Raw genomic sequence first — 24,303 nt, 5'->3', positions numbered from 1 at the left:
AGTATGTTCCATGATGCTAGAATTCTGTATTATTTATTTGGAACAATCTAATTGAAATGGGTTTTGTTCCTATGGACAAAAGAACTACAAGATTATTCAAGTTAGTCTCAGTACTGTGCAAAAGAAATAATGGATGTAGTTGGATATAGGTAGAACTTGCTGTACTTTCTCTTTTCTCAATGGTGCAATAACCAGCTAAAGCTAGTTTGCCCAAAACTGCAGAAATAAATCAGCTTTAGAAGGAGGTGAGAAGGAGGTGGCTTATTATTATTAAAGCAAAATAATGCTGGAATTCCCCCATACATCAGAATTTAAGAAGAATATTAACATGTTGTTACACCAAACACAAATATCTAGCCAAAATCGGACACTGAGAGCATCCTGAAACACATAGTTAGGACTCTATTAATACTTGATTTGATGATTTTAACTTTTTTTTGTTAGTCACCGGTTTACCACAACAGAATTGTCAGTTTACCACAACAGAAAGATGAGGCAAAATTAAACATAAAAATGCATCAGAAGAACACTTTTTTAAAGCAGTTGTTTCGGCTTTCAAAACTTTTCCTTCATAAAACAGCATAGCTAGTAAAAGACAAAGACATCATCTTGTGAAATATTAATACCATTTTTAAAATACAACTTATTTATATTTTTCATCTGTTATTTATTTTCCTTTTGTGTTATCAAAATAAGACTGTTTATAAAATTCCCATTAAAAGATATTCCAATTATTTTTTTCACTCATTATCTACCTGAACATTATTATCAAAATCACAGTAGCCTTTCTAGTATCATACTTGAATCCCAAGCAATAGAACACATCAGTATCTTATCAACAGATCCTCACGAACAGTACGAAAATGTTCCCATAGCCACATGGAAACTTTATGCTGTTCCAAAAGACTAATCATGTCAGAGTATCATAACTACTGTTCTAATTATGACGACAACAACAACAAACCCCCAAATCACTGCAGACGCTCTATTTCACATTTTTCTGCTGCAATGTAAGAAACATACATTGTCATACATCAATGTTTAAAAAAATAAGCCAACAACAGAATCGCAGAAACCTAAGGAAATACTGTGAAATAAAGTTGAGTCCCTGGTTACTGTATAAAATTTGTATAATTTCTTCCATCACTCTGTAAGGTTCTCTCACACTTATTGAAAGCTCATTGGCTATGAAAAGTCATCAATGAAATAGTTTCTGCCCTCACTTAACTAGTAAAAGACAGTGAAAAACAACTAAGGGAAATAAACAGTCATAAATTTCTTAGAACATATACCTGAAAATTCACTGAAATACAAACATCACTAATTCCTTTAAGAAAAAAAAAATCCAGTTGCTATTCTTTCTCATAGGTAAAATAACTAAAAGAGTAATCAACATCCAGAAATCTCTTGGCATACAAATCTGAGATTTAATGAATTGCTCGGAGATCTGCATTATCATATCATACTGTACTGAAAATTTTCACCAATAAGAAGACCAGCAGAAGAGTATGCTTCCATGAAATAAATGGTAAGACAAATATAAAGCTTATGAGCATGCTTAGAGATTTGAAACAGCTCGTGACGCTGTGTGTTTACAGTGTACTGAGGAGAACAGGATTTAGTGCACATTTCCCATGTTAAATATTAGTGAAGGAAGACAGTATAATAGTGCTAATGAAATTTGTATAAGCTTTTCTTACTCTGAAGAAGTAAACACATAAATTGACATATACCAGCAGTATGAATAAATGCAGGAGGCAGAATTCCTTTGGCGGTAACAGATACTGCTACTCAGGGAGATCATAATAGTGACAATTAGTTGGTAAATCTGTTAAACAAAGAATTTAGAATATGTTCTGGTAGGGAAAAATGTTGATGGAATAAATATATTGATAGCAGTTGCTCAAATACTGGTTTCATAGGTGAACTTAGTTTTAGTTGTGTTAATTACTCTGGTTTAAAAAGTTGGACTATGTTTATAAATCAGCTTGAGATTTCAATTTTTAAGATACTATCAACACAGAAGATTATGTAACATGTATGAAGTATCAGCTGAGCTACCCGAAGAGTATGATGTTGCAGTTAAAAATGTGATGAGATGAATCTAAGAACTAGCAGTTTGTGAAGTGTTATATATGTTAGTCTCATTAGGTGGAAGCTAACAATTAAGGCATATGCCCAGAGATAATGAAAGTCCACAATTTTAACATCTGACCACTTCTCATATGAGTTTCATTTCTGGAGAGTCTAGTTTCAGATCTTGGTACCTAATAAGTAAAAAATAGGAGCAATCAGAAATCTTAGGAAAGTAAAGGAGAGATGCCTCATCACCTAAAATTGCAGTCTGATTAACAGCAATGTGTATCATGAAGTACAAAGTTCCAACAGTAGTTTTGCCACTAATTAATGAATAAGTTTGTCCTTATCTTATTTTCTCCACATATAACACTAGGTTAATAATGACTTTTTATTTTTTTTTAATCTGGAAGTGAAAAAAAAAAGCATTACAATCTTGGTTATGATTAGAAAATACAATTTTATACATGCTAAAACCAAGACAGAAACATTGTGTATTTATTGCAGGCTTTAAAGAGTGTGCAGCAAATAAGTGAGAGGCCAACGCTTGAATGATGAGTTTAAAATATTAAACAGTTGCTACATTTTCCAGGCACCATTCATCCAATGCAATGAATAAAGCAGAAAGCCTAAGGGAAATACTGTGAAACTATGTAATTAAAGACTGTATAATAATGGACAAGAACAGAGAGGCTGAACTATGGTTTCTTGGGTAACTTACATTCTGAGACTTCCTAATTTTTGAACTACTGACTTTGAAAAAACACTACCCTCCAAAAAAACCCAGCCCAGAGTTCTTCAATTCTATTCACTCTGTTTAAGCAAAAGGCAAAAATGCAACATAATATTTTGATAAACTTTTCACCTCCATGATACTGTGTCTCATTAGTAGTTTTTGAAAGTGAAATACTGCAGCATAGACTGAACCATAGATCTAATATTAAACAGCTTCTGGAGAAATCCTAATTCCAGCGCAGTGGAAAAGGACCGCTGGGACCTGTGCTAGTGCTTCTCTCAAACACCATCCATCCAGGTTCCAAAATAAGATGCAAGTCCTGAGAGACTAAACAGGTTTCTGATTCATGGATTCCTTCCTACATAAACAAGTCTGACTTTTAAAATATTACTGAGTATATGAGTTAGCTCTTCACTAAAATTAAGAGGTCACTTCAAATACCTCAAAGCTGTAATATTAATTGCATTTGAGCTAAATTTTCTAAACAAATATTTTTTTAAAAATAATGAGACATACTCATTTTTATTTTAGACATCAACATTTTAAGAGAATGAGCACACAGCCAATCCCACTAATATTTAAAATAGATGTTTTCTGCACGACACATTTAATGAAGACATTATCTTGCTTTCAAAATATTCTTATTCAAACTGGGTTGGTATAGGCTTATGTTAGCAAAACAGCTATTAGACAGTCACCTAGCTTGAGCTGCAAAGGGATGATATGAAGATAAAATCGATCTTCAGGGTTTTTCTATGGATTCCGTGGTCCAGACTTTATCCGATATTTTTATTAAAACCAAGTATTAACGATTAAAAAGATCTGAGAGAAGGCTAAGCATTTATCATATAAAATCCACTCAGATTTCATAGTTAGACTTTTCTTATATGGCAGGATATTGGCAATTAATGCATTACTCTTTAATGGTTTATGGTGAGAAAGTAGGTATCAAAGATACTGCCAGAATATTTATTGTAATTTTAACTTGTGTTGCTGAGATTTTTTAAATAAATGTGATATTTATTGATGGGCATAATGTGGTATATGCAGCCTTTTCAATCATGTATAAAAAGTTTACCATGACAGGACAATTTTGCTTCATAGAGTACCTTTTGAATGTGGACTGAGTAAAAATAAAGTAACTGTTTCTTTTCAATGATACTCAGAATCCAGTTAATCATTCAACTCAAAGAATCCAAATTTTGCCAAAAATGTAGGCGTGAGGGCTATTACCATGCCTAATGCCACCTAAGGGTAACTATGCTGTTTAATTTCTCCTTGTTTCCATGGAAGATAAGTAGATTAACTGATTAATTTTAAAGATGGACACTTGAGGTACTTTGGAAATTATGCAGCCTGCAAATCTTCACTCGCTAGAAGAACTACATAATCATAGACCACATATTTTTCAAAACAAAAGCTAAATAATAATGATTACCTAATTTTTCAAAAAGGAGGTACTGTATAACAGAAAAATCAATTGGAAGTGTAGTAGAGTTGATTAAAAAAAACCCCAAAACCAACAAACAATAGTGACATAATTAGCTCTACATTATTCCTGTAATTTCAAGGTCAGACTGTTACATTTACTGCAGTCACAGCGAAGAAAATCAAAGCAGAGGACTGCCTTAATGATAGAGTAGGGAAAAGCACGTGAAACAATGAATTCCAACAAACAGCACGTCTTCCTTTTTACCTTCCCAACAAAACTACTCCCATCGTGCCCACAAAGAAAGATATTTAAATTCAGATAAGTTTGATTCCCTTACATTCCTTAGAATTCTTTAAATATACAGTTTGTAATGGATGCAAGCACACGCACAACTACAAACTAAAACAAAAATAGAGAATTAAAACCAAACAGAAAAAGTGCAAGTGCTAAATATGAGTATTGCACTTTAAATTATGCCTTAAAAAATTCTATTTAATGAGTTTTGCACTGAGTATTGTAATGAGTCTGCTCCCTACAGTTTCTAGGTATAAAAGCTAAACTGGGATTTACAAATCTTGTGAAATTAAATTCAATGATTCAAGAGTCTGAGTGTAAATTGTGTTTGCTGTGGGTTCAGAGACTAAGAAAATACTATGTGTATGTTCACTGTTATCTACACAAAGCCTGAAAATGAACTAAAGAAATGTACAATGAAAGTGTGATGGGAAGAAAGGGATGATATTCAACCAATACAGGTTGGTCTTCAATGTCACTTACAAATTTTGCCAAGGCATAATTCCACTCTCTATGTGAAGACAAAAAGAAATAAATATGGCTAACAAGACTTGTATTTTAACTGAGGTGGCAAAAAAAACGTCCTTTCTTCAGAACAACCTCTGTAGTTAGAGAGGAATTAGAACTGAGTCTTTGAGTTCTAGAGCTGAAAACTGTTTTGCCTATTTGAAGACTGATAAGTAACAGAAAAAGTAAAAATCAGATAAATTCTAGCAGATGCCATTTACTCAAAAGGATATTGAACAAATCATGCTGACAAAAATATATTCCTACATACCTATCTAAATTTATAAATCTAAGTTAAAGGCAAACTGATGATGGCAGTATTGAAAAGGCTAAATTTTCATCTTAAAGATCTAATGCAAATGACAACGGAATCTCCAACAAGATTTAGTACCACTTAGCAATAAAAATATTCACTTCATCAATAATCAGCTCACTCCCTCTACTGAAAGTAGTGGTGTAAGTGGTGCTTAAAAGTAGGAAAGTAATAAAAATGAGATAACAGTTGAAAGTATGTAAAATGAGAATTCTAAAGAGTAACATTTATTCTCGGATCATTTCAGATGAGATCTTATGGGACATTACCCACACTTAATTTATTTCACTAAAAACACTCAGTATCTTTTTTCAGTTTTGCAAGATAGCTGGACATGAAGTACTCCACTGTATAACGTGCTTTGTGATCTGCCTTTCACTGGTAATTCACCTTGTGTCTACCACTTTCCATTCTACAGTCACAATATCATTTGGAGAGGCTGTGTTTTGTGAAACTTGCTACCAATTATTTTAATAAAATTGCAGTAACTTGAAATTAATATGTAAGGCGAGTGTTGACAATTTGTGGAAAATTCAGTATCTGGCACTGGGAATATCCTTTCACAGAAAAATTCTTTAAACAGCTAAATTGCCACATAAAGGTGAAAAGAAGCTAAGAAACCCAATAAACCACATACATAATTTTCTTAAGCCAAGTGGCTGAAACTCTAAGAACTTCTTCCATACTGAAACTGTACATACAGCTGTATTTCACAGAACAAAAGAAACTTGGATAAAAGAAAATTCTACTTGAAATACACTAAACAATCTTCTCATTAAAAGAGTTTTTTATGGCAACAAAACCTATCATTACTGGACAACATTCATTTCTTAACACAATACCAAAATCCTTTTAAACTTCTGTTGCTCCCCACAGTGAATTAGTCCAGGGGTCTACTCTACCATACTCTAGAATTATGACAATTTTATAAGAAGAAAGAATATTTAAGTCTGGCAATGATCATTTATTTAAAATGTTCCAGAAAAATAAATTAATAAACTACTAAATGCATTAACAAACAACAATAAATCACCCATATTTACAATAAATAGGGCTTTTCAGAGTTACCAAGACTAATAAAAAAGTGGAAAAATGGCCACTTCTTTGTAAATAGATTACCTGAGTCACATCATAGATGATAATATGTAAAATATGTAAATTACTTAATGCAGAAGTAGAAGATTTTAATGCACTTATCTTGGCTACATTAAATATTGAAGTCTAGAGGTAGCAGCGCTGACTTTATGATCAAGTTTTCCATGGACATAAATCTAACCAGAATTAAATTAATGCAGAAGTATTTTCCTAGGTGATACTAAGTTGTATCTCTCCAAAGTTCTTAAGAATAAATAAACAACATAATTTATGCAAAGAATAACTGACCAAGTTTGTGGCTTTTTCCCCACTTGCTAAACTAAAAATTATCTAAATGAACTTATTTTAAAATAAAAATGTCATTTCATTAAATGTTTAAATGGAGAAATCCTGGGATTTCTAGAACATCTCTGGCTCCTGATGGGGACAGGAAAAAAAAAAAAGGACAAAATGTTTTCATTATATTTCTGACTAATCTCTACTGGTTTTGAAGAAAGAACTAAGTGAGAAAGCGTGGTGAGATATTAAATTTCTTCATTAGTATTGGGCTCACCCAAAATAGGAAGCTTACAGTCACTGAGGAAGGCTACCAAAAGATAATTCTTTTGCTCAGGTTAGCTCTGGTTTGCTAACAGCAAAGACAAAAGGAATTATCTAGTTTAGTGTTGGCATTAAATAGGCTACCTCTATACAGCTTCACAGCAAGGGAATGTAGTTCTTTGCGCCTTTTTAGTCTTATTAGAACAATATTTTAAATGAAAATATTTGATCCAGAATTTACCTAACAGAGTGTTTTGCTTAGGCAGACATAACTATTGTAAAAAGATCTGAAAAATGAACAAGAAGTCATCTGCAGGAAGAATCTGCTGTCTTGGCATAGAACATAGTAACTAGGAACCACTTAGAGAGCACAGAGAAAAAAACACTCAAAAATTTATAACATGCCACAAATTTACTGATTGTGATTATGGTTCACATGTCCAGACAGGTGTCCTAAATACAGCTATTGCTAGTTTATTGCAAAAGACACTTAAAAAAACTAAAAACCCTGTAGAACATTTCCAGGCACCAGTCAGCTGATTAATAAGGCAATTGTAGAAGCCATTTAATTTTATAACCCTTACAAATTAGTTGAAAAGATCAAAATTGGCAAACTTCCAGTCTCTACTGCACATCTTTATATGATTATTTCTAACCCATAACAGTGTCTTAGATAAGTAAATATAAAAAACTATACCTGTAGAAAAATCCTCAAAATAAAACAAAATCCACACAGTTTTAAATATTCCTAAAAAAGGTCATAGGGGAGTAGGGGAAAAAAATCAGAAACAGTTTGAAAAAGACAGTCTTTCTCAAACTCACCACTAGGTAATACATCACTAATAGGTGTGAAGCCTAAAATTGTTGAAAGTGAAAAAATTTTGACCCACCATCTGTTTTTCTCAAAACCAGACAATTAGTGATTTAATTGACTTGGCAGACTATATATTACAGTACATATGTCGCACTAGATGAAGTGATTTGTTTCTACAGAGTTGTAAAAAAGGAGCCTTGAAGCTTTCAGATTACTTTTATTTCTTAGTTGTTGTATTTTAGGGACATTTTTTATTTTGACAAAAACTATGCCTAGGGCTTAAATTCTCCCATGTGCAGCTTTTAGTCTTTTTAAATGCAGTGCTAAAGTAGGAATAAATGCACCATACTGCTATGCCAAATGTTATTTATTACTTATTACACTGTGTCCATGCTTTCATTTTATGAAGCCCGCGGCTGGACTGTCAGACTTCAGGTGTCCTTTAAGTTGATATAGAAAGTTAACAGTAGAGGTGGCCATGTTAACAGAATACACAATAACTTCCTACTATTCAAGTGTAAGACATATTCCCTGCTTATAGATACACTAACACAATGTACATTTCCAGGATTATTTTCCATATAATTTCTCTGTTTCTTCCTATACATTTACATGGGTAGGCGCATGGGGACTTGAAGTGTAGGTGAAAAATAAGCAATTTGAAGCAAAAATAATATTAGCAAAGTAGGAGTTAATAAACAAGTTGCAACACAGTGTCTTTAGATAACCATAGTGGTCAATGTTCTTAATCATCATATATGCAGCTGTTTTATAACTGAAATACAATCTACAAATGTCATGTAGAAAGTAACCGTAACACTTATGCTATAGATTTTTATACTTTTAATAGTTAAGTTTATTATAAGATTTATACCTGTATGATGTGTATAACCTACAGCTATTAGTTTTATATCTATTTTAAGTAACTGCAAGATAACTCTCCAAAAACAATGCATGGTTGTAGGTAATAAATAATAGCTTTGTGATAGCCACTGGGACTTACCAACAAGAATGGGACTGCATTCAACAATGTGAACTATGCACTCCATTTTTGCCATTGACAATGAAGGCCATCACCATTCATTTTTCCCCTCAATTCAGCCAAAATTTTAATCTGAATTTCCTGAACTGCCTTTCATTGGTTTTTTCCTTCATTATTACTGGAAATACTACTACCAAAAAAGTTTAACTGTTAACACAACACTCTGGCTTTCAAATAGTCAAGCACAATTTTAATGTTACTGTTTTGAATTTGCAGAATACTCTCTCCCATTCCCATGGAGACCAAGGGCTGTTTGTATGATTGCACAGTATTTACCCTTGTTAGTCAGAACCTCAATACACGGGACTGTCACAAAACTTAAGCTCAGACAGAGTGGGTAATAGTGACTCCATTAAGAAACAATTACTGTTGTGGCCCAAACCCACTAAAAACATCTAGTTTGAAATTCCTTTTGAAATTCCTCATTAATGTTTCCATTTTCTGTATCATTTACTGTAAGCCTAGTCTATAAAAAATTGTAATTTCTTTCTTTAACTATAGGGACCTTTATTATTTCTCTGGCCTTTTCCTTATACATAACTCATGCTGTAAAATATTGATTATTTTTGTTCTTCCCTCAGAGTAAAGAATGAATGGATTTAACATCAACTTTTTTCACGACTAATTCACACACATAAATTACACAATTTTATTGATATATGAATAGTTTATTTATTAGTGCCACCTAAGCAATAGCCTGGAGAGAATTCTGGGTTCTGGATCCCAATTCTATGAACATACTTAAAGTCTTATTTTAGGCCTGCTATGGAGTCCAGCAAATATTATTTCTACCCCACTAATGGTAAATGGTCACAGGCATTAATCCTATTGTACCAGGATTCAGTCTATGGCTAGGTTTGCCTTGGCGAGAGCTGCTTTTACCTGGTTTGGGCCACAACAGTAGTCATTTGGTAAAGGAATAACCATTACTCTGTCTGAGCTTGTTTTGCAATGGTGCCATATATAGAGTCTCTGACTAACATGGGCAGATACTGTGCGATCATTCAATCAGCCCTTGGTGTCCATGGGAATGGGGGAAATTATTCTGCAAATTCAAAACTGTAACAAGTAACAAGAAAACAAACAAACAAACAAAAAAAAACCAGGCTGTTTGAAGCAAGACAGGCTGAGAGACTTGGCATCGTTCAAGGTGAAGAAGAGAAGACTGTGGGGAGGCCTTATAGTGACCTTCCAGTACCTGAAGGCAGCTACTAGAAAGCTGGGGTCAGACTTTTTACAAAGGCTTGTAGTGATGGGACTGGGGGCAATGGGTATAAACTGGAGAGGGGCAGATTTAGACTAGACATCAGGAGTAATTTCTTCATCATAAGAGTGGTGAGACACTGGCAAAGATTACCCAGAGAAGTTGTGAACACTCCATCCCTGGAGGTGTTCAAGGCCAGGTTGGATGGGGCCATGAGCATCCTGATCTAGTGAGATGTGTCCCTGCCCATGGCAGGGGGGCTGGAACGAGAGGATCTTTAAGGTCCCTTCCAACCCAAACCATTCTATGATTCTATGATATGTAAGACAGTTGCCTAAGAAGACCCAAAGGAGACAGAAATCCCCCTGTTAACATTATACTGCCCCAAGCACTCACCTCAGGGCACTGATAAATTGTAACACATTCGTCCCCACTCCACTGTGCTTGAGGAAGTTAGATGTTAACGGCAGGCCACAGAGAGGCACTTTGAGCATAACTCCAGGGGGAAGAAGTAGATACTAGGGAGATTATGCACAATCTTATGGTTTTTTTAAAAAATAAGGTTTCCCTGTGTTATTTAGATAATCTGAACGTTAGAATTAAAATATAAAAAAAAGAAATTACGAGTTCTTTTTATATTGTGTTCCTTTTTCCTTGTAACTAAATTGAATCTAACAACAGGTTCCACTGAAGTGTGAGTTGCTCACATATCACCTCCTTTGGCTATGTCTAGATGGCATAGAAGTCATCATCCTAGTTTCTTCAGATCACATCTCTGGAATGCCTCCTCAAGATAGAATAATTTCAAACCTCACTTTTTGGATTTAAAGACTATTTTAGGGATCAGGTGTTCAAAATTTCGTGTAGTATAAATTTTCAAATTTCTTACTTTAAATTTTGAATTAGTTCAGTTTGTATTCCTGACTTTTTCCAAGAATTCAACTCAGTTTTAAATAACACCAGTAATAGCTCTTCTGATTTTCATTTATTATTAAATGCCTACTAAAGTTTCCTTTATTCTGTTTGGGTTGTGCATTCATTTATTTAATAACCTCTAATTAATTCTCTCAGGTTAACTTCTGCATTTGCTCAGTAATGTACATTAATACTCAGTGAAAATTGTCATAGCATCTCTTTAATCATCATTTAATAAAGCTGTTGGTTATTGTACATATTTAGTAAAGTTCATTTTCTTCTCAAGTTGGCCTCTGTAACAATCCAAGTAGTTCAAGAGAAAATTCTTAAGTGATTAACAAAAGCAATAATCAAGATTAGCTAGTTTGCTGGCGCGTGCTCACACCTCTATATTTTCTTAAGTCATTTAAAATGCACATTAAATTGATATTATATAGTGTGATTTCATTAGAAGGGTTTTTTTTTCCATTTTTGTTAATCAATTAAAAAAAAAAAAAACCAAATTGCTAATGTGTCTTCAGTTCCATTTGAAAAGAAAAAAGTATAACTTGCAGAAATGAAAACAATGACCTAAATTACCTTGAAACAATTTAAAATTTCCAAGGCACTTTAATCTCTGATGCTTTTCTGCTACATCCCAGTTTTAAATATTTCAAAAGAATTTCTCCAGACTCAGCTTAGCTGAGAAGACAGCCATGTCCTTCCTTCATTAACTGTATCTGTCACCTCTCAATATGCATGCCTATAGAATTCACCATAGAATCAGGAACTTCATGCAATTGGACCCTCATGATGCAGTTGTACCTTCATGTAGGTAAAGTTCCAGGTACTGCCTACCCAGTGCTCACACTACCTACAAGCTAGGCAAAACAGCACTTTGTTCAATCTGCCACATACGTGAACTGAGATATTTAGTTGAAAATGTATATACATGTAATTCTTCTAGACTATTCATCTGAAATATCTCTCCCTCTCTTTCTCTCTCTCTATCTACTGGGCTTTTTTAAAATACTGAAAGATGTTCAGGCTTGAGGGAATCTAGTTTCTCATGACATGATAAAGGAAAAAATTAGTACTCTCTTCATACAGACCATAATGGAACAGGTATTTTCCTAGGAGTACTCTATGTGTCAAAACTAAACCATAGAAAATTCTCTCCAAGGGTCATTCGATTGATATATGATGTTTTTATTGCCTGTTATATGACAAGCAAATTAGAATCAGAAGAGACTTAAAATAATTTAAGTATTAATTACGTAATAAAAAAGATAAATATGATAAAGAACTTTTGTTTCCCAGATTATTTTCAGCATAATATAATTTATAAATGTCAACAACTCCATAGAAACTTTAGATGTTTTGTGAAACAAAGTTAGAGATGAAATAAAAGAAGGAATTTTCCATAGAAATTGTAGGGAGGATTGGGACGAGTTACTTAGTCTTCCATTAATATCTTTCCCCACATTCACAGAATCATTCAGCTTTGTAGGGACCTTTGGAGGTCATCTAGTCCAATCCCCCTGCTCAAGCAAAAGCACCTACAGAAGGTTTCCTAGGATCACGTTTGGTCAGGTGTTGAATGATGTCTGAAGATGGTTATTCTGCAAAGTCTCTGGACTGTTCCAGTGTTTGACCATCCTCACGGTACAAAAACGTGCTTTCTTATATCCAGATGGAATTTCTTAAGATTTAATGCGTGGCAATTGCTGCTGCTGGATACTACCAAGAAGAGTATGATTCCCTCTTCTTCATTCATTCCTATTAGGTATTTATACACATCGATAAAAGTCCCCTATGCTGCCTTCTCTCCTGGCTGAACAGCTCCAGTGATCTCATCCCCTTCTCATGGGAAAGCTGCTCCAGCCCTTTAAACATCTTTGTGACCCTGTGACTTGCCCCAGTAAGCCTGCATATTTCCCATACTACATAGCCTAGAGCTGGACACAGTAGTCCAGAGGTGAGTAAAAGCAAGTTACAGAATTCCTTCCTACAGAAGATGTAAAATTTCAAAGACCTTATAATATTCCACAAGATTTGGATGGGCAGAGAAAGCTTCAATTGTTTTTGTATACTTAAGTAAATAGAGAGGCATTATTCATGTGGGTATACTTCCTTAATTACTTTAATCTTTAATTATTTTAATGATATTTTCTTATATTTATTATTTTTAGAAGTGATAATTGATCATTTTATTCTCTAGTTCTCACAAATAGCCTGCCTATTTAAAGGACATGTCATCATTAACATGAAAATACTTTTAAAAATTGTTCTGTCGGGTAATGTCAAGTTCTGACTTTGTCATTTTCTGATTCTATTAATGACAGTTTCTAAATCCACAAGCTTGCACTTGAACTTTAGAGATTTGAGCAGAAATATTTCATACTGAATACTCATTATCTTTTTAGAGTGAAGAGGATCAAAGATTGCCACAAAAGCACTAAATTCAACAGCACATTTTCTGGAAAATCACAAAGTTCGCCTAGTCATATCAGCTTGGAGTTTCCTAGGGTTTCTTAGCTGCCCACTTTCTCAGGTATGCAACTAGATGATCATTTTAAACCACCTCCACAATAAATAAAAAACATAACAACAATTAATAGCTTAAACTAATAGTTACTCCATGAGAAAGAAGAACAGAAATTTCTTATTTGCCTAGCTGTTTCTGCAGGTGCTGTAAAGCAATAGCAGAAAAGTAATTTTTTGACCTATGGCTGCAGGAAAAGAGCTTGAGTTGGGGCTTCCTTAGACATATGACTCAAAATGTGGGAAGAAAAGCTTAAGGAAAATCTGACTTCTTCCTTAAGGTGATCTTAGTACTGTAGGCCAAGAGAGGCAGACAGGCTGTCTCTTTTCACAGAGCTTCAAGAGGCACCTGAAAAATAAGTATGCAAACCTGAGAGGTAACAAGACTGTAGAAATTATAATCAAGAATAGATTCAGCTGACACGTGGATAAAAATGACACAAAGCAGTAAGGCTTTTCTAAAATTAAGTGCTGTGTTACAAGGCTGCCAAGGCTATCCAGAGAAGGAAATCAGCACAGAGATAAGAGAAAATCAGTTTACATAAAGTATTTGCACTTCCAATGGGCTTTTGAAGAACTGCAAATGGAAGGTACTTAAAGAGATATGGACTCCGTCATTAAAAGACAGGCTTTTAATGGATATTCACTTAAAATATAGTTCACTGATTGTAAAAGACTTTCCAGAGGAGAGAAGTCACCAGTGGACTTCTTCAGTATCTAACCCGTTCAAGAATGTATTTGAACATACACTAGAAAACAAGGCAAGCAGTGAGATGACAAACCTTACTGGTGATACTAGCTTATAAAGAGCAATAAACAGAATAACCACCTGAAGAAATAAAGGTGGTTCCTGCAAAACTGGGTAAGCAGTAAAATGGTAGATTAAATACACTATATCTGCTACAAAACGAATGAAAAGACAGCAGACAAAGCCATCAGACATCAGACAAAGTAAAAGTACAGTGAACAAAGTGGAATACTTCTTCATTGGAACATCCTTGCCATAAGATATTCACAAATCTAAAACTGTGTATTAGCTAAAGAGGAAAAATAACTGTCAAAGAATTCCTGGATTTACGAAGTCTCTGTGCTACAAAGTGACAGGATATAGGAAAGCATTATGAAGAAGTATGACTATATTATTGCTTACTCTTTTTTCCTTATGTGACAATCAGTTAAATGGACCTTTCTTATGACTCTTTACAGCTGTTCTCATATTCTTATAATCTAGAGATTACAGATTAGAACTATTATACCTTACATTGAATACATTGTTTAAGAGTCAGATACAAAGATTAATAAAATATTTGGATAAAATTGACCAAGTAGGGTTATAAAGTGCTTGCAGTGAGTTTGGCCAGCAAAGCAGGAAGAACAAAGAGAGTAAAATACAGCGCTGATTTTCATCTTGTTGGTAAATTAACAAGGAAGGTGCCCCAGGTTTCTGCTGTGGATGCCCTTTTGCTTAGTATGCTCAAGAGAGATCTGAAATAGGAATTAACTTCAATTATGTTCTGTTTTGAGCTAAAGCAGAATCAGTTTTCTAACTTCAGCTAAGTCTCTTCTAAGCAACTACATTTTCTGAAAGTTATGACATGTTTTTTCAGACAGTATTTCTCTCTAGAAGTGATAACACAGGGCATTGGAATGCAGAAAGGCCGTTGCTAATACTTATTCCTATAGTGCTCAAAGCCCTCCTCCGGTTGATTGAGTGCTATAAGTTAAAGATGAAAATTGGTCTCACCTGCAGGGAGGGACAACAGGACAGGTGACCCCAAACTGACCAGCAGAGTATTCCATACCATATACATCTTACTTGGCATAAAAGTGAATGATCACGAGGGTCAAGTCTCTCTTCTTTGATGGCTGACGTCCAGTGAGGACCTCATCTTTCTGTTTGCCCCTTATCCTGGAATTAGGTGTTCCAGAACCCAGTTGCTGAAGCCAGCTCCTTCTTGACACTTTCTTCCCTGTGCCTCCTCTGCAGCATTTGTGGTAACATGTAGTCATTGAGCAGTGGGGAAGTATATCTTTATTTTTGTGTACATTTCATTATTTTCTTATTAATAGTATTTTTCTTTATTATTATTTTTTCATTAAAGCTGGTTTAATTTTAGTTTTGAATCCATAAGTCTTTTTACTCACATTTCCCTTTCTGCTTTCTGTGGGGAGAGGAGAGGGGAAGGAATTGAGAGCCCAAATGCTCAGTTTTAGCTGCCGAAATTGGCTAGGCCAGGTCTAACCGCAACAGATTACAAAACTTGTCAATGACACACTTTCAGCAGAAATAGAATCAATTATAGAGAAAGTTTTGCTGCATTCATAAGCTACCTGTTGGTTAGTGGGCTTGCACAAAAGTGCCTTTCTACGTAAATAAAAAACAGTATTTGTATTTGAGAATTTGAACTAATCATGAGACTTAGAAGTTTTCCAATTATTTGTATTGATTTAACACAAAGATTTTTGCCAGTAATGTGTATCTTTATTGTCATTCTTACTGCAAAATCAAGTTAGACTATACAAGGAACAGAACTGAGGGTATTAGAATCCTATTAAATAAATCATTGATACGATCCCGTCTAGTTACTGCTCCTTAAAACGCACACAAACAAAACAAACACGTGATGAGAAACACAGAAAAGAGTGGGTACAAAGGCAACAGAGATCATCAGAACAGTTAAAATACTACACGAGAACATAAACTGAAATGGATATGGCTGAACAGTTCAGAAAGGAGAAGTGTGACAGAGATTTAATTTCTGATTTTGATGCTCAGAAAGTACAAAAGCTTCACTTCCCCTATCTCATAAAAGAAGGATTAAGCAGTATTTAAAAAAACAAGAAGAAATACCTGTCTTGTGAAATCCAAAATTACACAATGGAACCATCTGGAATCTCACTGAGCTCAGTAATTTAAGGTTTTAAAAAAATTAGTCTATAATATGAAGCACAAGAATTAATGCTTCTTAGTAGAATGGATATGAAGATATGATTTATACATGTTACTTTCACAACTTGCTGCAATGAAGCCTGAAACCTGTATCTTACTTTGCACATGCTTCTGAAATCTGTTTCCAGACACAGTTAAAGGATCAATATTGGATTAAACTAGCTGCCTAATTCTGATCATTCAATGTTCTGTCACCAACAGAAAAGCAAGAGCTTTTGAGCACTCAGTCATGGAAAAAACACCTCTGTACTCTCTGTGACAAAAACTCTTCAGCCTGCAAGTTGATGTTTACTGCTAAGAAAACAGGATGAAATGCAGATCACAAAATACAAACTCCAGAGGGCTACCCCAAGCTCCAATAGTACCCCAAGCACTCGAGAATGCAAGTCACACTGGTTGAAGCAACGTGAAAGTTACCCTTTAAGCAAAAAGAAATCTTTTGAAATGCTGGATGTCAGAGTGTAAATCCCATCTCCTAAAATTAGATCATCAGTGCAAAAAACTGAATAAGTAAATATACTTTGCTTCAGATTCACTTTTTACCTACACTCCTACCATCTTAGACAAGCTTCCTCCAAAACGGACCGTTACACTTTAGTCAAAGTAACCTTCTTCAACGTTATTTTCTAATGCAATTAAAATTAAAGTATGTGTGGTATATTATTATAGTTAACAACAAAATCACACAAACTTAGTCATTATAGGAGGCAGAGCTATTTAGTCATCAAGTGTTTTCTTTTTAGTGTGTGGCCAGTTACTTGGAGAAAAATAAAGCAGACACAGTGAAAGAAAAAAAAATCCCTTAGATCTAGCCACTGCTTAGAAACTGGTCCCCAATACTGTGACCCAGCAGAAGCAGACTGTCCTAAGGATAACTTCCCTTGTTTCAGAGGACCCAATCTGACCTAAACAGAAGTTCAGCTTGCCTATACCAGCTACTACAGGATGGGTTGCACTATGTGTTTACATTACTGCTTTAATTCCTTAAAATATTTTTTCCTATGAATTTGCATCATGATTATTTATTTTATTCTTTAATCTCACAAATTCTGCGATAAAAAATTTATTTTGGAAAAGTATATAAGGCATATTTTTAGCTATTCTTTCACATTTGTCCAAAGTTACAAAAGGAAGCCACCACTATGAAAGCTATTGCAGTTATAGTTCTTATATGTAATTTTCTAAGAACCGTAATATACTATCACTGGATTCTCAATCAGTTTTTGTGAAATAAAATAAAGTCACAATTCTTCAAACTCTTAGAATCTTATAAAAAATAGGTTTTCCATCGTTAAAGGCAATGTCACTGTTTTATCAGTTTTTCTTGTATTTTGTTGAGCTTTTTTTTCTCAATTGCAAATGAAGACCATTCGGTTCCAATGTTTAAATATGTTGGAAATCTTTTCTTCACTATTGTTTAGAAAAACACTTCTTTCTTCTTGACTTTGGTTTTGACAATAAAAGCGCTACTCTGATAATTTGGCACCATTTACCAAAATACTGAACAACAAAAAGTACTCATGCAACTTGACAGCAGTAATAACTATTAATTTGAAGTTTCCTTTCAGAGCACTGTTGTGGGAAGCCTAAAAAGAATCTATTATTTCATAGCTTTATTTGTAACTATACGAGCACCATAGTCTGATCTCATATCTAAAGGAGGACCATGTTTTTCAAATAATCTCCAAAATTACGACCCAGAAATAATGTACTTAAAATTTCGGATTGCTAAATATTCTGTGGTTTTTGCATTAAAAAGAAAAGCAAAACAGCTTACACAACAGAGAGCTAACAGGTAAAATATATGTCTAATTAGGCAGCACTTGTATTTTTGTCCTGCTCTGATTCCTGATATTTTTTATTCTACCTTCCTAAGTAGTTTTACTTTATAGGATACTGGACAAGGAATTTCCAAACAACAACAACAAAATCTTATTTACTTCAAATACTCTCTCCATTGTTTAAATCTCCTTTTTATATTTAAGTAATCATAATGGGATCTAGCTATTACTACTACAGAATAGCTCTATATGCAATACATTAATATAGAAGACAACAAAGACTTTTATTATTTCACAAAAAAACTTACTAGTTACTCTCATATGGAAGATACAGAAAAGAGATAACAGGAACTGTTAGTTCCTGTAATAATATAAATTTAAAAGAATTCTTCGGTTGAAAGCCTATAAATGCAGGGGTAGTTAAAAATTCATTTGTTTATTTCTGTTCTTATGAATGATATGTCATATTCAATTTTATCCCAGTCAGAACGGATGTGACCCTCTATCTTTCGCCTTCAGCAACTATACCATTTTGGAGAACAATGGGTAAAGGCCACTGGGTAATGACATCCTGCAACTCTCTGTTCCCCCCATGATATTCCATGTAGGACTCAGAACAATCTATATTCTTGAAAATGCCTGCCAGACACAAACCTAAATATCAACTAGATTGAAGAACATCTTTATGAATTTTGATGGCATGAGGCATGCACACCTCCATGACCTCTGTAGTTAATTAAGTCTCAGGATCCACAGAAGCAGATATTTAGCCAACAAAGCCCTTTAGTGGGTATTTATTTTAGCTATTAGCAAGTACTGTTATGGAGTACATTATCAAATAATTAACTCTGACATAAGCAAGTCTGTCAAGTGTAACAACACAAGGTATATTATCCATACTATCTATAAGAATTTCATTGTGTTTTGGTGGTCTTACTTTGGACAAATTTTATTAGGTCTTGAGAAACTCCCAACAGAAGAGGGGGCACATAAGCAATGCTATTTCTAATGCTATTCAAGTGTATCTTATGAATTATCTCAAAGGAATGTATTTTGTGCCTTTCAAGATTGCTCTGTGATGAGGACTAAAGAAGGGGACTGAAACTGTCAGAAGATACAGTTCGAAAATCACACTGCTGGATGTAATCTAAAATGCTAATGTAGCTGCACATTTTATGTAAACAAAAATTTCCGATAACTAAACACATAATAGATATAGAAATAGATACAGCATCAGCCCTAGTTTGGTGTCTGAGTGCATAATTGAAATTGTGAGGTGAAAGCAATATAATTTGATCTAATCCATCAAAGAGAAATACAACCAAGTTTGGCACATATTCTTAATAATTCATATAGTCACTCAAACTAAAATATCCACTAACTCTGACTCCCTAAAATCACAATTCTCTTCAGTGATTTCTCTTAAGAAAGAGAAAAGTCTTTGCAATTCTTTAGTTCTAGTTAAGAAGTCAGTGATGTGTCATAGCCCTGAATGTGCTCAATTATTCAGTTTATCTCATCGGACTTTCACTGAACTTCCAATTGATAAATGCCATAACTTTAATTTAGAAAAAAAAACATGCTTATCCAATATACTACCTGTTTAGTCATCTCTTTTCAGACCCCATCGTCATTAACAGAAAGCACTTAAGCACAAAGAAAACAACAAAATCAAACAAAACCACAAAGCACCCCACCTGCCTTCCGTTCTTCTCATTATATTTAAGGGAACATTGCCTGGTTTCTGGGATCTCTAATGAATTCAGCCTCTCAAGGATTAAAGCAAAGGCCACTGATGTAAAAAACCAAACCAAAACAAAAAAAACCTCCACACTCCAGACTGGGGGAAAAAACAACAACAAAACCCCACCACCACACAGTGGCTACCCATTTAATGCTTGATGCATTCAAACGTTATTTAGTGGGCGAGCATAAAGTACAAGTGTAGAGTAGGAGAGAAGTACAGACTCAATATTTAGGCGTGCAATCACAAATATGATTATATAGAAATAAGGCTGTGAATGTACACACTTACTGTCCCCTTCTACCTATTCATATTCACTTTATTCGTTCAGAACAATAGCTTGTAAGAATAAATGTAATTCATGAATAAAACAAGACTTAGTGGTACATTGTAAGACACTAGATAACAATCCTCTGCCTTCTGTATCTAAAATTGTTCAAGTACAATTAATTTTACAAGAAAAGAATCCTATAAATAAAGGAAACAACTACTAAGTTGTGCAAAATATTTCAAGTTCAGATTTAAAAAGCTCCTTTTTGCACTCAGCTATGGTTCAAGTTTTGCTGTAGTAACAAATCTTTAATCTTCTTTACGCTAATGATTTTGCTGAAATGTAGAAATTGTGAATCCTGGGTCTTAATAACTACAATACAATAAGTAAGATCTTTTTTCTCTTAGTCCACTAGATTTGAATATTGAGAATGCACAAGATTACTCATGCCCCACTATACAGCTTATTATACATGAAGAGCAAAAGGAGAGTTATTGACAGAAAAAAACAGTAAGCTACATTGTGCAGGTTTACTCCCAATATGTCCTCCATCTCTATCTGCCTTTCCTCAAAAACATAAGCTCAATTTCTAAATACACATGGTTTTTTGTTTAACTTTCATTTTTTATCTCACTCCTTTTGATGAATAATAATACCTTCTATTATCTGCTTTTGGTGGTAGGCAAGAACCGTGCAACATTTTTTTTTTCCAAAATACATGTGACTATGTTAAATCTAATATAAGAATAATAAATATAGCTAATTCTGGGTATGAAAATACATATATATACATATACACACAGACACATATGTGTTGTTTGTGCTGTTCATGCTGTATGAAAACTATGTTCTCCCAGAAGCATCAAATAGCAATAGGTGGTTTGTTTATAGAACCCTCATATTTTAAGATCTTAAAACCTAAAATTATTAGGTCTGTTTTTCTTTTCTTGGCCCAGAACTTTTAAGTAATTCAAATTCTTTGTTTGCAGTGGTTTTTTTTCCTGTTTTGTGAGGCACGATTAATTTTCAAAAGAATGTGTGAAATATTCGTTTCATTTACACATTTCGCTTTAAATAATCAGAGAATTATTTCTTTTTAATGTTCTTAAATCTGAAATAACAGAAAATAAATGTAAAATTATGTGCTAAAAATTAACAGCTGTAAGGACGCACCAAATAAAAATTGTGCAGTTTCCTGTGACTTAAGACCTTTAAAAGATTTTTTTTTATTATTTTATCAACTCAGCTTGCATTTTCTTTTTTTTAAAACTGACAGACCTGGAAAAAGAATGCATCCCCTAGTATGAAAGAAAAACATTTCATAATATTTGCTTCATTTTTGATACACCATGAAATTCACTTCCAATAATGTATTGTTACCTTTATAGTTAACCTTGAAACCGATTGACCCCACACTTTCATCTGTTTGAAGGTGCAACCACATCTGATTGCTCATGCTCACAATTAAGTCTGGTACAAAGCTTCCAGTCAATCTATAGATAGAAAGAAACAAGTATTTTTTATGATTTTTTATTTTTAATGTTTTTTTTATTTCATTGTATTCATCTCACCAAATCAGTTATCTACTGGCTGGTTACCCAATACAACTCTCGAGGTTCCAGTACAGATTTGGCAGCAGTCTATAAACACAAGAATCTACTGCTTGTGTTGTACTGAAATAATTCATCTCACTTTGAGGTGCTGATGTAGAGAAACATGGAAATTCCCCCATTCCGAATCTTATGTAGCAGCCCCGTGTGCATAACTCAGATACATGTAGGCATATTAAATGGCACTAAAAGTCCATAATGAGGATGACATTTATTCTTTAAAAAAATATTTCTCTGGTATAAAATTACGCACTGCATATGCCCTGCATATTTAAAAGTAAGATATTTTTCTTAAATAGCAATACTATTATTAAGGTCCATGTGTTCCCTGCACTCTCATCTCCCCTCATTACCTCTACCGCAACAATGGAAGCATGTACCTGACAGACTCAGCTGATGTTCACTCATTTATTAACAAAAATACCAGATGTCACAACTTTAAAGCCTCTAAATGATACAGGATGTTAATTAATTAGAACTTGGTATTCCTTTTTTTGTGTGTTTTGAGTTTTTTTGTATTGTTTGCAAAAACTTGCAAGTCAATGCAATCCTAAAAGTTAGTTCTGTTTGTTGAATGATACAGTGGGATATTATCTTATATTGCATTTTTTCCCCACAAACTTGGTAAGAGTTAATCAGCTAAAACAGAATAGTGGAAAGTATCAAAATATTTTCCAGTCCTGTAAAATGGATCACAAGCAAAGGACTGTATAAGACTGAAAACTGTTAGTTTGGTTTTTGCAACACTAACCATTCATTAAAGCTAGCTGAAACGTCAAATGGACTACTTAAAATATATTTTGTAGTTAATTTTAGTTCTCCCCTCTGGTCCTTTTTAGCTTGCTTCTGTATGAGATACTCTGCTGTGGGAGAAATTCATGTATATTTCCCACATCTGTGTTCACAGATGGAGTTACTACAAAGACTCTTGCCAGAAATGAATGAGTAAATGCCTGACCAAAATAATGTACTAAATGCTTATTCCTGCACTAAGGGAAAGTGTCTTCAGTGAGTTCAGTCATTGCCAAATTAGTAGTTTAACAAGATGTTCCTCAGAAACAACACTGATGTAACAGCTAACATTTTTGAAAATGCAAATCAACAAACAGGAGAGAGAAACCACTTGTTGCTCTTTTTTAAATGTTTAGGGAATTCCGCACAATATTTGGGAAGACTTTGGGGCCACAGAGCAATAAGAACCAGAAAAAAACCAAATAGCTTTCTTCACATAATGCTAGGATAAAAATGGATTTCTGAGGTTCTGAATTATCTTTTCTTTCCTCCTGTGGTTTATGCAACTTCCTCTACCCTGGATACACTATACAGATTCCTCTCCTGGAAGCAGATTCTTGCATCTTCCCTTTCAAAAGCTGAACAATGAACACTGTCAAGAGTAGAAATGGATAGATGTGATTATAATTCTACCTCTTACTCTAGGAAGAGAACTATGCCTTCTACATACTAGAGGCACACATTATCCCTGAGAAAGTACACTGATTAGTACCAGATTAGACAATATTCAGAAGACTGCAACACTCTCCTTTCTGTCTCCAGAAGGTGATCTGTTATAAACTTTTCTGATGCTTTGCCCACCCTTTTCTGACTTCAGAAGAGTAAATATATAACAATGTATTTAAACTGTCATTTTATCAATATTAGAATATCAGTAAGATTAGTTTTTGTTGATATTTACTGGATTCTAATCAGTATTTACTCTCAACAAAAACCACATTACTGATATTTTGTAATGCATGCAAATTGTGAATGCATATAACTTACACTTGAAGCACAGTTTTAGGATCACCCACTTCTCCTCCATCACCAATGGTCAGTGTGTCATAGCCAATCTCCAGATCAAATTCTTCAAAATTTATCTGAATAACCTAAGAAATAAAATAAGTCAATAAATGTTAGGAACAAAAAAGTACCTGAGAGACGAGTTTGTAAACAAGTTTGTCAGTGGTGTAAATAAAAGAGATTTCCTAATTAATGATGACATGTCATTTTAGCATATTTAACAATTACTTATTGTAATTAATCCTGCAGGTTTGGTTCATGAAATAAGAATTATAAACGTTTTATGGTATAATAACTTTTCTGACATCTTCAAAGTAACATCATTTCACTTATTAATGTATTTGTGTTTAATAAAGTTCTGAATAACTGCATTACATTTTGATTAAGATATGCCTAAAGGACAATGCAATTAATTGCACTTCAAACAATACAATTATCTTCAAATAATAAATGAATAATTGTACTTCACTGAGTAAATGCAGTGAAGGAGAAGAACATAATTTACTCCAATACCTCATCTCTGTCTCCTGTAGGATCAGCTGGATCAAAGCTGGATCAAAGGTAAAAGTAATTTTCTTATTTCATGAACCTGAGTAAAATGCAGCTATCAGAAGCATAGATTTTTTTTTGTATCCTATAATTTAAACTGCAGTGTTTAT

General features: G+C 33.9%; 1 protein-coding gene across 3 annotated transcripts in view; it reads right to left on the bottom strand.

Moving 5' to 3' along the window:
* The window catches only part of CSMD3 (CUB and Sushi multiple domains 3), a 610,540-nt gene that overhangs the window by 286,281 nt on the left and 299,956 nt on the right, over positions 1–24,303 (bottom strand). For all 3 annotated transcript variants that reach the window (XM_054060149.1, XM_054060147.1, XM_054060148.1), the window contains 2 exons: positions 23,627–23,730; positions 21,618–21,730 (listed from right to left, as the gene is read on the bottom strand). In XM_054060149.1, the coding sequence (XP_053916124.1) occupies positions 21,618–21,730; positions 23,627–23,730 (217 nt within the window). The remainder of the gene's footprint in view (positions 1–21,617; positions 21,731–23,626; positions 23,731–24,303) is intronic.

This window comes from Cuculus canorus, chromosome 2 (genome assembly GCF_017976375.1).
Source record: "Cuculus canorus isolate bCucCan1 chromosome 2, bCucCan1.pri, whole genome shotgun sequence".
Classification (NCBI taxonomy): domain Eukaryota; kingdom Metazoa; phylum Chordata; class Aves; order Cuculiformes; family Cuculidae; genus Cuculus; species Cuculus canorus.
The sequence above is the reverse complement of the archived record's forward strand: the minus strand, read 5'-3'. Positions and strand labels throughout refer to the sequence as shown.